The 16,252-nt window shown below is 35.8% G+C and overlaps 1 protein-coding gene across 1 annotated transcript; it reads left to right on the forward strand.

Moving 5' to 3' along the window:
* Positions 1-1,439: 1,439 nt before the first annotated feature.
* LOC142351521 (aldehyde dehydrogenase, dimeric NADP-preferring-like) lies at positions 1,440-9,386 on the forward strand. The gene is made up of 2 exons (XM_075403591.1): positions 1,440-2,333; positions 8,535-9,386. Exons 1-2 carry the CDS (start codon positions 1,569-1,571, stop codon positions 9,177-9,179), a joined length of 1,410 nt encoding a protein of 469 aa, XP_075259706.1. The 5' UTR covers positions 1,440-1,568; the 3' UTR covers positions 9,180-9,386.
* Positions 9,387-16,252: the final 6,866 nt, after the last annotated feature.

The following is a 16,252-nucleotide window of genomic DNA, read 5'->3' on the forward strand; positions in this document are numbered from 1 at the left end:
GTTGATCGAATTAGTTCGGGTAATGATTCTCTCGCGACTAGATTACTGCAACTCACTGTAATATGGTCTACCTGTGAATATTATACAGAAAATCAGCGTATAATGAACTCAGCATGTCGTCCCATTTCTAGGTTATCACCTGGTTCACCAACAGCAAATTATATCAAAGAACTTCATTGGCTACCCATGAAACAACGTATCCTCTACAAAATTCTACTTTTTGGTCACCGCTTAGTTCACCATCCGTGGAAAATTCCGATGTATCTGGGCGCATTAGTTTTCCGAAATGATAAGGTGACTAGATGCCAATATGCATACAATTTGAAGGTTCCTAATGTCACAACTGCATTTGGGCGAAGATCTTCGGTTTTGCTGTTCCTTTCGAATGGAATAAGTTGCCTTTTGAGATGAAACTAATACCCCATGAATTGGATTATCGCAAAAAACTGAAAACTTTTTCATTTAAATTTTGATTTTGAAAGCACTTTTGAGTTTGTAAATGGTGCGTAAACCTATAATAATAATAATAGAAATGCACGATCTTTTGCTTCTATTATCCATTATTCGAGGGGATTATGATGTAGGTATTGACGATATTGAAGAAGCAGTAGAAACAACACGTCAGACTGAACGGAGTGAATATCGAATCATGAAAGCGGGAATTAACAAAACTAACGATTTCTTTTTTAGAAGAACGAAATTGCTCTTCAACTACGTTTCTATAGCTGCGAATGATTATGGAAAGACGCTAAACAAAATTACTTTACTGAAAATATACTGGAATTTTTTTTACAAATCATTATGTGGAAGAGAACAAATGCACATAGAGAGTGATTTGCTGATGTGGAAACTAACATAAAGAAGAAGATAAAACTGATCTGGACTGTAAATTGGGTGGAAACCCAAGAGTCTTACTCTAAATCCTACACTACTACTACTACTACTCTAGTACCATCAAGATGTTCGTGTAATTGGCGCGATACTGATCAGGTTGGGAGGGGGTAAAACAGACCAGATCCAGAATAAATTAGAGGTATTATTCACATATTAAATTCCGCTGTGGTTCCACTGAATACATCATCTTCACCATTCAAACAACTTTTTCTTGTCTCGTGCTAATTGAACTTGTGCGATAATGCTCCAAAAATGCTGTAACCAATTCTCCCCATTGAGGTTAATCCAATGAATCCAATCCGAATCCTCTGCTACTACTAATGAATTGAAGCAATTTTTTCTTTTTCATCCGCGATCAACAAAGCTGCCATTTGCAAGCTATTCGTCAAATGTCTGATTTAAATGCTTTTGACAATGTAATTCCAATTAAAAGAATTGATAGAGAGCATTTGATCACTGATGAACCAATCTATCTTGCAGCTGGCTTCAGGTTACTTTAACCATAGTTTGGCTTGTATCGATTGAGTTTCATTGAGTGTTTAAATTGTAAATTTGTTTTCATTTCAGAGACAGGTGTAATGATTGGCTTTAACTGATTTGATATTTGTTTTCTGGATTGTATTAAACTATATTAAGCTCTAACAGGAACGGTCAAGAGTGGAAACATTTTCAACATGACTACCGAAACAGTGAAAGTATTACGAGCTACTTTTCGGGATGGGCGAACAAAATCTATAGCTTTCCGCGTCGAGCAGCTGAACGCTTTGAAAAGACTTGTCGTTGAAAACGCTGAAATGATCATGGAAGCGTTGAAAAGTGATCTTGGTAAATGTAAGATGGAGTCAGTTTTAATCGAGCTTGACTTGATTGAAAACGATATCAACGACGCTATCAAAAACGTTTACAATTGGTCGAAACCCGAATATGTACATAAAACTCTGCTTTACAAAGCGATGTCATGTTACATTCACAAAGAGCCGCTGGGCGTTGTGTTGATTATTGGTGCCTGGAACTACCCTATACAGTTAACTCTGTTGCCGCTAATTGGGGCTATTGTCGCTGGTAACTGCGCTATTGTCAAACCGTCCGAAGTCTCGCCCAAAACTGCCGAAGCGTTGGAGCAGTTGATTCCGAAATACCTTGATAATGATTGCTACAGAGTAGTTGTCGGTGGCGTTACCGAAACTACGGAACTTCTTGAGCAGAAGTTTGACAAAATTTTCTACACTGGAAGTGGCAATGTCGGTCGCATTGTAATGGCAGCTGCTGCTAAGCATCTTACCCCTGTTGCTCTCGAACTAGGAGGGAAAAGCCCAACCTATGTTGCCGATGACGCAGATTTGAAAGTATCAGCTAATAGAATTGTTTGGGCCAAGTTGCTGAATTGTGGTCAGACATGCGTTGCACCAGATTTCATCATGTGTTCTAAAGAGATTCAGGTAGGATTTTTTTCTAGTGATGAATTATTAATCGTTCCTACATTTTACCAAACTATGGGAAGAGATATATGAGGCGGGCTATTTTCTTCAAACTTTCACTTTTGCTTAGGCATTAACCAAAATTGAGAAAAGTTATTTTTTAACCCCCAAAGAGTTTTCAAACTTTTGCAAAGAGCACCCATTAATACGTTTGTCGCTGTAACTGAAACCTTGTTGAACACTGATTTTAATATTGAAAACAATTTTTTTAACAGCATCGCATACTTTCTTTGGGAAATGTAGATCAAACAAAACAGGGGCTTCAAAGGGTGGAGGAATAGGTATTTTTATTCCAAAAAAATTACCTCTAGTATTAAATCAAGCATTAAAACGGTTGATGAGAATTTTCGAATCCATTTGTGTTGAAATAAGCCAGCTTCTGAATGAAAAATTACTTGTTAACGTTTCCTATTGCACGAACAAACGTCCTGTGGACTTTTTTCTTGATTAAGCACCGAACTATCGGGGGGCACATAGTATAACAGACGACGTTTTTCTCTGCTGGGAGATTACGACTTGAATTATCTGAACAACACAGAAAAAAAACTAGACATTTTTGCGTCAAATTCAAGATTAGAAATTGTTATCATCGGGGATGCAACCAGATGTATCGATAAAACATTTACACTTTTTGATCACTGTTTCATTTCGAAAAATCAGATAATTGCCTACAATGTCACAACTACCCATTTTAACTCCGATCATTTTTTGTTATCTTTGAATCAAACCTCTCGTTGAAGTCGTAGAATAGTGAAAAATGTACCAATGTAAAAATGCCAACGATATGTTTCATTCATTCATCGATACTTTCAAGAAAATTTTTAAAAACGCACCGATTTGGACAGTTAAAATAAGTGTGAATTTTAAGAATTCTGAGCCTTGGTTTACGCAAGGATTGAAGTGTAAAATTACCCGAAAACATTTTCTGTTCATCAAATAGAAAATAATCTTTACAGACGTAAAAAGAATTTTAGCGTGTAAGAAACTTTGTTAATGAGATTAAGGGAGGCGCGCGCCATCAATTTCTTCAATAAGTTACCTACAAGTAAGAATCAATTGATTTTCAAGAAAGATCACTATGACGAAAAAACTGCCAAGGTTGATGAAATCAGATTAGATAGTTGTGAAATTTCAAAGGATAAAAAATATTGTCAATTGTCTAAATAGATCCTTTGCTAATCTATGAGTTTTCAAGGGTTCAGATATTGCTTGTGAATACCCTGATGAATTAACATTGCTGAATTCACATTCAGAGCTTTGACTAGAAAAGAACTGTATTCAGTCATTAAAATTAAAAGTAATTCAGGCAATAAATCTGATTTCGGTTTTATTGTTCTTTATGAAAACAAAGTTCTCTTAACACAAAATTGTTGCACTTACCTTTGTATTCAATTTGACAGCAACCTTAATTTCGATGAGCATCTGAATAAAACTTGAAAAAAGATGGCTCATGCTATTTGATCAATATACCCAGTAAGACATTAACTTCCTGTGAACGCGCGCCTTCTTCTTTTAAAACGACTCGTGCTCTAACATGTTTTTGACAATCTTTTTTCAAATTTTAGCTGCAAAAACCTAAAACGGCTCAATCGACAGATTAACTGGGGCATAAAAGTGTGCTTTCTACGCAAAAAGCATGACAAAGCAATAGCTCTGGTAATACAGACAAAGATCTTACCAGCTCTTCTAAAAATAGCAAAAATGTTGATGAAATTTAAATTTTATATAGCCCGACTAAAAATTTCTGAAAACTTTTACGGGTATTTGAGTCTTCATCAAAACGCTCGCGCAAAATAATTCAAAATTAGACAGAATGTTGAAACTAGCTTTGGATTTAATTTGATTGTTCGTCGATTCGTAGTAAGAAACGTTGAATGATCTCTCACAGCATAAAAAAGTTCCATTGAATGGTAGCGTAGGAGCTTTTAAAAGTTACTATTTTTAGGAAGAAAACAATCGGAAGAAAGTTTTCTAATATGATTTTTTAAGAAAATTGATTGTTGTTGATTATTTTGCTTGAATGAGTTGAAGTATTTTTTGTATCAAGTATATTTAACCATATGGTTATAATTTTAATTTACTTGTCTAAAAGAAAGGATTTTCGTTTGCAGATTTGCAATTTTATTCCAAGTTGAAAGGGGAACAGTTCTTGAAAATAGGAAGGGAAGCTGGAAAAGGAGTACAAAAGGAGAGGTTCCCTAGTTTGGGGTAGGGAAAAGGGGCGGGAGTCTGCGGCAGGGTAGGCATTTTTTAGCTTTCTTAATTTTTTATAGTATTAGAAATTGTATTGTAGTGTACATTTTTCGTAATTCAAATAGTCAACAAAATTTCTATTAGGTCAGTCAAAATAGGTATAAAACAAAATAAGACAGGAGTTTTTTCTTTTCTCTGGTCTCTGTATTTAATTTAGAAATCTGTTTTTAATTGCTTTCGAACGAAGTTTGAATCAGTTAATGTAAACATGTCCTTTGTAAACATGCGAAATTTTCGGTTGACCTAGTGACTTTTTCGCGTTTATCGTCATTTTCACGTGATCTCAATTGCTCTCACTTCGAATTAAAGTTTGATACTAAAGGCGACTGTAATATAAGAAGTCACAAGAACCTGATATCTGAGTGGTTAATGCTTCTGTCGAAGACTCCGAAGTTCCCGGGCGGCTTCGACTCCCTCACTCCCTCGGATATTTTTGCAACCATATAAATTTATCTAGTTACGAGCAGCTGAATTAAATTGCCCCGCCTGTCGTTTGAAAGCAATTTTTCCGACGTTGTTTGGCTTATGCTCTTATAGTTGAAAAATATTCTGTTATAACCGAAGCAGGAATAATTATACCAAATACGAGACTCGAAGTTCATTAAACCGACGCTCAGTTTTTGGAAAAAATCGGCACTTTAAGAAAGATGAATATTATTTTGAATCCTTAACTCTACCGTCTAACATATACTATGCCTTCTACCTAATTTCTCTGCTTTGGTTTGACATAAACTTTGCATATGTTAACAAATATGAAACGCATCAAACATTGTGAAACTTGGCCTCCGGTTTATTTGCAGCTTCCTTCGATTTGAATTGTTGAAATCTGTACAGTTAATTGAAATCAAAATTGTGATTTAGTGGCAAAGTTTTTACGGAGGCAAAAGTTAACAAAGAACAGATATCATCAAGAGAATGATTATAAGTATTGTAATTTGAATGCACGAACAGAGATCATCGTCATATCAAGTATTTTTTCATTAAAACGGAACATGGATTCTTATTGAAGATAGTTGTTTAATGGAAAATGGGAGAAAAAGTATGCCATTATTGTTTACCGTCGTATCTTTTGATGGTTTCCCTGTTCTTTGCTCAAATTTCAGTAGAAATTTTGACAGTAAAAATCACAATTTTGGTTTCAATTGAATTGTACCGAATTCTATTGAGATTCAAGGTCTTTCAACTCTATATTCTATTGAATGGGCCTGTCTTTTGTATGGTCTTCGGCTTTCTGGTTGGTTTTTAATTTTTTAATTGCTTTCAAAAGATTTTTGTAACAATTATATTAGTCCTGTGGTCTTTTTAATGCGATTTTTTGCTTGACCAATTTTTCGTGTGACCCATTTGACTTTTCGTCCGCAAAAATCCTCAAATTGAGGGGAAAAGTTCATGGTGTGAAGGGCGGTTCTTAATCTTAAATGTTTGACCCCCCTGAGTCAAATCCCCCCCCCCCCCCACCACCCCCAACACTTCCTTTGTCGAGACCCCCCCACTCACACACACACACACACTGGTCACCCCCCTCCCTCAACGCTAGCATCCGAAGTCAACTGCTCGCCGGTCGTTTGAGAGCAATTCACCCGACGTTAGTCGGTTAAGTTTTAATGAAGTGGACCGCATCCTCAGATGAGATGAGCTATTGCCAAGAGAAATCATAAATTAGTTTAGTTATTATTATTATTATTGACCATGGGTTTGGTTGGTAGTCTACATAAATATAAAACCTGAAAAGTCAGTTAAACAGGTTGTGCTGTCGTCTAGCTCCATAATAATACGCGCATAGAAAAAATGATAACGCAGTTATACAGTGCGACAGTAGAAATGACTTTTGATCGAAGATTGTTTTAAAAAGCTGTTTCATGTCTTAAAATTCAATTTCATGTGCAGGCATGTGAAGTGTTTTACATGTAATTTTCCATGTAGACGATATAAACATTCTGGTTGTTGAATATTTTCAAACTTTTCAGCAAATAGGAGAAGTAACCGCGAACAATGTTTTTTGTTACAACTGACAAGTGAATAATGATAAAAAATTCTTCTGAGTTCTCTACATTGATTGAATACAAATTTACCCAAAACGTAAAAACTGGAAAGGACAGCTAAAAGTCGTAATCCTGTAAAGTGGTGCCTTTTAGTTCTCATTTTTTAAAAACCAATCAAAGAAAAACGCGAAAACCATACACCCTGTACAAATTTTGATAGAAATTCAATATATTGCATAAACACACGTTACAAAAAGTTAAATTTTTTTTTCAATAAATTGACTGTCGCTGAAGCAGTGCAAAATTGGTCAGTTCTACTTGGCTAAGTAATCCAAGTTGTTGCACAATTTTTATTTAAACTTTATAAACCCTTTTCAGTCTGTTGAGGCGATGAGCGATATGATTCTTGTTTAGTTTTAGGCAGTTGATTTTTGAGCAGATTGGTTCTCAGACTGGGTGGTAACCGAAAGGAATCGGTAATTAGATAGCAACGATGCTCTTTATGAAGTACCTCAGCGAGTTGTACGCACAAATCGAACTTGTGTATTCTTTTATACAACATAATTTTTTTGTAGAATATTTCTTGAAACTTTGAGTCAATTGAAAATATTAGCCTTATGATATTATTTTGTCTTCATTCTGAATGTTTTAGGACACTCTTCTTTGCTAAAAGAGCAAAAAACAATACATCACATAGCAAAATCCAATAGAATTACTGGTTGTACATAGTTTTTTAGAGTCGAACTAGAATGTTTTTCTTGGAAGTTTGTCATCTGATAGAGACCTGCTTTAAGAAGAACCTTTGCAGACATTTTTTGAATATGTACAAAAATAATCGTGTAACCGTTAATTTTGACGCCGAATTTGAGACAACCACCCCAAAAATGATAGCTCGTCGGCATTTCTATTTAACGCCGACTTGTTTTATCCAAGTTGATACCGCCTTTACTTTTACATTTATTCACTCATCATTTTTCTATCAACATTTGTGTTGTCGGCAAACACTGAAATATTTCAAAAACGGCAGGTTTTGTAGATCATGTACGTATTGGAGAAAAATAAAAGAAGAGAGCCTGATGGTAGTGGAAACGATGACTTCTTGTCCTTTTCTCGAAGCACTCACTCTTAAACCATATGCATAGCACTTTTGAAGCAAAATTTTTTAGACACAATATCGAAGGCTTTTGATTGATCCATAAACGCATCAAAGTAACTCGATTCCATAATTGCCCTATACCTTGACACTGCATCAATTGTACTTTTGTTTTTATCGATGTCCATCTTTGACTGTGTTTAAATTTTGTCGTCTAAGAATTAGATCAGTCTCGGCTGCAGATAACTCTAAAAAATTTTCGAGTTTTATGGTTCCATAGCTCTCAAACTAGTCAGACGTGGGGTTTTATTGGGGGGAGGTGGGGGGGGGGGGGGTAATCACTTAGTCTATTTTTTTGGAAATAAACCGAAGAAAAATTTCACACTGAAGATTTGGACAGTTGCTTTTCCTTTTTCTCTCAACGCTATAATGCAAATAACATACAATTATTTGTAAGAATTTTGCACTTCTAAGAATTTTGTATTGTGAAACCCCGATCATTTTAATGCAGATGATTAGCTTCCTAGTTTCGATGATTTTGCCGCCATTATATAATTTGATTTATGCTTGATTTATTATTTTGAAATTTTGTTTCAAACCCCCCCCCCCCCCCAGCTTAGTGGTCAGATAACCTAAAGCCCCTCACCCCCAATCATGACAATTATACCATAATGGAGGGGCTAAAATGGGAAAGACCCGTTAATTGATCCTCAAATTTAACATAACAGAATGAAGATAGCAGTTCAGCCTTCCCCAAGCTGACAGTGAAGCAAGCGTTATCAGATCATGTGAGTTTAGGTATATTTTTTTATCAAAAAGAATTTTTGCTTCTAGGAGCCACTGGCTGAGCAGTTGAAGGAAACGATCGAGGCATTTTATGGTCGTGTGGTTGCTGATTCGCCCGATTATGGAAAAATTGTGAACGAACGGCATTTCGATCGACTTGAGGCTCTGCTTAGTGATGTTGATGACATTTTTTTCGGAGGTCTTCGCAACAAAGACGAGCGATTTTTCTCGCCGACCATTCTGCTGAACGTGAAAACGGACGCCAGATGTATGCAAGAAGAAATTTTTGGTCCCATTCTACCAATTATTCCAGTTGAGAGTGAAGACGAAGCTTTGGAATATGTACTTTCGCAACCCAAACCCTTGAGCTTGTACGTGTTTTCGAATTCAGGCGAGACTATTCAAAAATGGCGATGTGCAACAACGAGTGGAATGTTTGCGGCTAATGATGCTTGTTTACAAGGGGGTCTTCCAACGTTGCCTTTCGGCGGGGTGGGCGCGAGTGGTATGGGAACCTACCACGGGAAGTTTTCCTTCGATTGTTTTACGCACCAGAAGTCATGTTTAGAGGCACCAGTTCGGCTGGTGGAAGGAGCCAATCATAAGATGCGGTACCCTCCGTACTCTGATAAGAAGCTTGAGTGGGCAAGGTGGGTCATATCTGGAAAGGGAGGAGTTTGTAACATCCTCTGAGCCAAGAACAACTGCTGCTTTATTTCATAATTTACCTCTAATTCTTCTTGAGTGTGATTGTTATCATTATATCAGATAGATAGATGTTTATGAATAGATTATATTTAACCTCAGCTGGAATCAGAAGAATGAGTGCCAGATGTACACATAAATTTATACGTTTTACTAGTATTATGATATACTTGAATTTAAATCTTTTAAAAGTGATATGAGCAATGAACAGCAAACAACCAGCAATCTGCAACCAGTTTCATGCAGAGTTTGGTTTCTGAAGTTATACCCACGGCTAATTATTCAAAACTGTTGAATATTATGGTGTTTAATAGCCGCCTTCATCTTCTCAGACGGCTATTATAGCGCTCCTATTTTTTTTACAATTCAAAGAATTTGAATTGTATTGGGGCGCTGTCTTTTTTACGACTCGAAGAGGAGTATTGGAGAAGTCCTTTTTTAATCAATTTTATTGGAGTGATTTTTGAAGCGGGAAATGAAACGCGTGCAAAAATTTGGAGTGAGTGATTTTGGTGCTGAACAAAAGTGAACAGCGGAGCGAAAAGAGAGTGGTTTTTGTTCATACCGCTGTTTTTGAGAGAGCGAGAAATTGATGTGTGAAAAAATTTTCTCTAAGCGAGCGAAATTTTTTTTGTTCGCGTGCGGCTTTTAAAAATAGTTTTTTTGCAACTTTTGGTGGTTATGAGATTTGATTATGATATTGTATTAGTTTTAGGCTTGTTTTGATAGGAATTGAAGGTTTCAAGTAGTTAATTTGAGTTTAATGCTAATTTGGAGGTTTTTGATCAGTTTTGCTGATTTTTAGACGAAATTTAATGATTTTTTGCCGGTTTTTTTGTTTTACTGCTTTAAGTGGGATTTGATTAGACGCTTGTTAATTAAGAAATTGTCAGATACCAATTGATTAAGTTTTGTTGGTATAATACTTTTTTGCTAAGAAAAAATGACAGCAAAATTGAGAAATTTTAAACCATTTTTCTTATTTTTTTTGCAGCTTTTCTTTTTGATAGTAGACAAGTTTCTTAGCCTATTATGACTTGCCCATTGCTTTGCGAGCTTTTCATTGCTCTAATTGCAAAGGAACTTTATTCGGCTTTGTGTTTCCTTGTGCTATTAAAATAACTTATTAAGTTTTTCTTATTTTATTCGGTTCAATTTGTTTTCCGTTTCTATTCTTCCTTATATTTTATGGCATTTGTGGAGGTTTAGGCTTCACAATAGCTGTTCTAGTTGTTTAGTCATAATTATGGGCAATTTTCTCCTTCGAGTCGTTTCCGGATTTCTTTCGGCTATGTTTTAAGATCTGTTCACACATTTTCATGATTTTTGAAGTCAAATTGGAATAGTGATTGTTTTGGCCACGCCGAAACAGGTAATGGCCCGAAAAAGTGAGTGGTTTTGCGGCGTGAAATTTTTTGCTCTAATTTTAAAGTAGAGTGAGAAAACGGTGACAAAAATTTGCTTTCTCGCTAGTGGTTTTTTGTTCACATGCGGCAATTTCACTTTGGTTCTTACTGTTTTTTTCAATTTTTTGGATTTGATTGTTTTCTAAATGGTTTTCCCAATCCATTCATAGTTCATTGTAAGCCTAGATTTTTGTTAGAATCAAATTTACATTTCTCGTTAGTGGTTTTTTTTAAAAATGGTTTTCCCAATTCACTCAGTCCATTCTAGGTCTAGTTTTTTTGATAAGTCAAGGAAAGTTCTTTGAATTGTACGTCAGGATTTGTCCGGCTATGTTTTTTTTTACTTCGTCGAACCATAAAAAATGTTCTGTTTACCTCATTTTGTCTCTTTTCCAACATTTTGCGGTAAATCTTCTTGACTTCTCTAGGCTAGTTTCTCTCATAATTCATTCTGCTAAAAGTGATTTTGAACATCAGTTGCTCAGCAAAGCAATTCAAAATGAACAGAGTCAGTATAAAAAATTGAAGTCAGAAATAGAAACCGGATAAGCCCATCAAGCCCAATTTTAGATGACCGCTGTTTGAACGTCGTTCCTATAAGTATTAGTTACCATCTCTAGTGCTTATTGGTATTGGAGAAGTCCTTTTTTTAATCAATTTAATTGTAGTGAATTTTGAAGGAAATGAAACACATGAAAAAATTTCGAGTGATTTTGTTGCTGAACAAAATGAAATGTGGACTGAAAGGAGAGTTATTTTTTTTCATATCGCTGTTTTCTAGAGAACGAGAAACAGGTGTGAAAAATTCTTTGAACGAGCGAAATTTTTTGTTCACGTGCGGCATTTCCAAGCCATTTTTTTTGATTTTTTTTAATTCAGAGGTTTTGTTATGATTTTAACTTTTTGGCTGGTTTGTGTGGTGATTTGAAGTTTTCTGAAAATTCATATGAGTTTTATTCTAATTCGGAGGTTTTTCATGTATTTTGATTTTCGGGCTAATTTTAGCGATTTTTGACGATTGTTTTGTTTTACACCCCTATGACTTAGACCCCTATGACTTGAGAAATGTTTAACAGTGGTTCTAACAAGTGGTTACAGTTTTGTGGGTATGAAGCTTTTTTGTGTTGCGAAATATGACAAAAAATGGTGAAATTTGAAACTAATTTTCGTTTTTTTGTTTTTTAGACAAGTTTCTTAGCCTTTTTTGACTTGCCTATTGTTTTGCGGGCATCGAGATACCGTATTGGATGATCGGATTTTGTCTTTGGATTTATATGCTCTTATAATATTTAAAAAATTTTTACTTTTTTCCAGTTTTGTAATCCAAGTTGTTTGTAAAGGCTTATTTTTTCATGATTTGGCTTCAAGAATTTAAAAAAAATTCCCATAAGCCGTTTTAGTAGGTACTAGTTGTTTAATTGCTCTTTAACAAAGTTCATAGCAATTATTGTAAACGTGTTGATCTTTTTTTGCACTTTTCTCGCTTGACCATTTTGAGCTTTTCTTCTAGAACATTCTTTGACTTCTCAATTGACTTTTTCCACGCTTTCGTTCTTGATTTTTGAGTTATCTCTAGTGCTCTCACTCCGAAGTAAAGTTGCTAATATAAAATTGGTTGCAGAACATTAATAGTCAGGTCCTGATAGCCGAGTGGTCAGTGCATTTGGTTATGGATCGGTAGGTCAATGGTGCGAATCCGGTGGTGTTCAAAATTTTTTCTACCCGCCTGTCGTTCGGGGCAGTTCTTCCGGCATTGGTCGGTTTATGTTTTGCTGAAGTAATTTTGACAGAGATAGTTATCTCGGGATCTTATGACAAAATCTGATCAGATTTTTTTATCATATTTTAACAGATTTGATTTTCTTGTTTTTACTTCTCATGGTTTTGTTTCAAGGTAATCATAATTAGTGGAGGCACGTTTTGTCTGATGAGTTGTTGGAAGACGTTTAAATTGATTTCTACCTCGAGCCGTTTCCGGAATTCTGCCAGCAGTTTTAAGATCTGTTCACACATTTTCATGATGTTTGCAGTCAAATTGGAGTAGTGATGTTGGTCATGCCGAAGGAGGAAGTGAAGCGAAAAAGCGAGTGGTTTTGCTGCGTGAAATTTTTCCATTCTAAAATAGAGTAAGAAAACAGTGTTTCAACAAAAATTCCGCTTTCTCACTACTGGTTTTTTTGTTTACATGCGGCAATTGACTTAACTGTTTTTCCGTTTTTTAATTGCTCTCAAACGAAGTTTGTAGCCCATATATTATTCCTGTCGGTGTTTTTTATGCGATTTTTTGCTTGACCGATGTTTCGTCTGACCCATTTGACTTTTCGACCTCAAAAACGGGATAAACAGGTAGTGCCCATGGGCATTAAGTGCTCTTAGAGCCTTTCGGCTCTGTTTCAGCTCAGACTGTTTTGGAGACTTATGGTGTGAAGGGAGTTTCTTAGAGGTTGAAGACCCCTCCACTTTTGACCCCCACTATTGCCCCCCCGCGCTGTTTCCCCAACACCACTGCCCCCATCAGCCCGTCCCATTAGCCCTAGGTGTCAAGGAACCTCCTCTAAGTTTTGTTAATAAATTACTGCATGGTTTCTAGGTGTAATGGAATGGTATCAACTTTTAACATCACGAAATTAAGCCTTTTTTGACAAAACGTGCAGTTTTTATCAAATTTTTCCAGATTTGTTTTTCCTTATTCAGGTCTCTCCGGACCCAGGGGCCAGAACATTTCCTAAGAGGTTAGATAATAAATCACTGGCAAGTTTTTATTGGCCATGGAATAGTTTTGGCCATAGAACTCTTTAATGTAATAAATTTTAGCATTTTTAGATTAAATTTGGTTTTTTCAATTTTTCAAATGTTTGTCTTGTTTTAAGGTTTTTCAGCCTCAAGAGCCAAGGAACCTCCTCTAGGGTTTGAAAATAGGTTGCTGTATAATTTCTAGATGTGATGGAATGTCTTGCAAGATTAAACATCACGAATTTTTTTGACATTTTTTGCCATTTATCTCATTTTTTTAATGTTTAGGGTCTTTTTTCGGGTTTTCTGAGCAACAAGGGTCAGAAAATCTCTGATAGTGTTTGATTATAAGTTACTGGAAAACTTGTTAGTCATGGATCAATTTTCAAATTTTTTATATTACAAGCTTTATCAATTTTTTTTGTAAAACTTGCAATTTTTTTAAATTTTGTAATATTTGTCATTTTTTAGGTTTTTCTAGCCTCAAGAGCCACAGAATTTCCTCTAGGGTTTGATAATATGTCACTGCATATTTTATAGATGTAATGGATTGTTTTTTCAAGATTTTAATATCACGAATTTAAATTTTTTCCATGTTTGTTTTTTGTCCGGCACCAGGGGCCCTCCAAGGTTTGATAATAAGTTGTTGCATAGTTTCTAGAGTTAATGGAATGGTGTTCAATTTTTTTTATCTTTGCAGTCTTAGTAAGTTTTTTCGAACTTTCGGAAAGTTTTTATGTTCCAACTGTATGGATGCTCTGTATGTACTCTATGAGCCAGTGTAACTTTTTCAGGCTGGAAACCATTTCTCCTGGGACAATGAAATGGTTCTTACGATAATAATGTCTTGAATTTTGGAAGATTTTGTTGAATTTTGTTATAATTTGTTAAAGTTTTGTCCAAAATTTTAAATGTTTTTTGTCCTTTTCTGAGTTTAACGACCATTACTGCCCAACGAAATTTAATTCATGGAGATGGTGTACTTGACGGAATTTTTGAGACAAAATTGGTTTAAAACTTTTTTCAACGCGAAGTTGAAAACTTCTGTTAATTTTGCCTTTCATTTTTTTGATTTTTTTACTAACAAGGCCAGATAACTAAAGTTGCAGCGTGGAATCCCATCATGTAACTTAGTCCTGTCTCTCTTTCTCTCTGTTGGTTAGAAATTCTTTCCTTCTCTTTCTCGTTCACGTTTTCTCTCTCTCTCTCTCTCACTTTATCTCCTTTTTTGTTGATGCCGAACTTCAGCTGCTGTTATGTGGCGTAAAGTCATCATCTCTGATCTTCATTCTCATTAACAATGAGTTATAGTAGAAATGTTTTTATGATTAATGACTTAACAGACAATTTTTAGGAAATCATTGTTAATTGCTCTCAAAAGCAATTTGTAGCAAATATATTAATCCTGTTTGTCTTATGCAATTTTTCGCCTGGCCAATTTTTTGTCTGACCCATTTGACTTTCGTCTCCAGAAACGTGATAAAGAAGTAGCGCCCAGTTTGCATAAAGTTCTCTGAGTGCCGTTCAGCCCACTAGTCTTCAAGTATGCGACTAACAGAAACTGTTTTGGAGACTTCTGCTTATGGTGTGAGGGGCGGTTCTGAAAAGTTGATCCCACACCCCCGCTGCGCTCACCTTAAGATCTTTCAATTAATCTAAAGATAGCCTCAGTGAACCGTGGCTGGCTACTGACGATGCCAACCGCTCGCGGATCGTCTTAGAGCAATTCGCCCGACGTTAGTCGGTTATGTTTTGGATGGGATTTTTCTCTAGCTGGTTTTCCCAATCCATTCATAGTTCATTCTAGGCCTAGTTTTTTGTTTAAACCAAATTTCTCTTTTTCGCTAGTGGTTTTTTGTTCAGATACGGCGTTTTGACACCCATTTTCTGTTTTTCATTTTTTGATCTATTCTTTTTAGAAATGGTTTTTACAATTCATTCATATTCCGTTTTAGTTCTAGTTTTTTTTGTTTAGTCAATGAAAATTCTTTGAATTGTATGTCAGTATTTGTCCTGCTATGTTTTTCTAATTCGCTTTACCTTTTGATCGCGTTTTCGTTTTAAGTCACGATTTTCACGTTTGACTACTGACTGACTTCCCTCACTGTTGCAACTGAATGGATTTTAAATTCTTTCAGGCATTGAATTACGCAATGTGGTGAATATGGTCATTTCAAAATAGCAAAACCAGAAGAGACGGGATAAACCGGTAAAGCCAGGTCATTAAGTCATAGTGCATTAGGTTACCAAAGTTCAGAGTTTTTGCTAGCTGACATTAGTATTAGGCTTATTATCTTTCAGTTTAGAAGCTGAATTAAATAGTTTTAAAATCCAACTGAAACTGCACGCCAAATTAGAACACATTTTTATTCTTTTCAATCTCGATGTGCATCGAGTGCCTCAACGGTGGCTATCTTCCGGCAGTCTGCAGGCTATGTTTTGTTTTTTTTTAATTTTATAATGAACTCCGTTTTCAATTTTTTCAGATATTTATGCTATGCTGTGTCTACTTTCTTCAGTTTAAATCCAACATTTCAACGTATCCTGGAAAGATAAGTGTTTTATCTTATTTAAAGCCCATGAAAGTAGCATGTAGAAATATGGAAAAGTGGGTCCCCCACCTGCGCGCCCTCGCACCTACCTGCAAAACATGTGTAGCAATTGTCTTAGTCTTCCTGGCTGTTCTTATGCTATGTTTTGTAGCACAGCCTTTTCATTTGATTGTTTTTCTGACCATTCGAATTTTCTTCCTCAAACAGGATAAACAGGTAAAGCCTGGAGGGCATTTAGTCGCTGATTAGTTTTCTAGAGCTCTAGTAGTCTCCTGTGTGTATAACTCACCAAACCTGAGAAGACGTAGTCATGCCCCCGCACCTCAATCTTTCACCCCTAACCACGCACGCTAGACCCCATTGAGCCCCC

Source organism: Convolutriloba macropyga, chromosome 13, assembly GCF_964194025.1.
Source record: "Convolutriloba macropyga chromosome 13, txConMacr16.3, whole genome shotgun sequence".
In the NCBI taxonomy this organism is placed as follows: Eukaryota; Metazoa; Xenacoelomorpha; order Acoela; family Convolutidae; genus Convolutriloba; species Convolutriloba macropyga.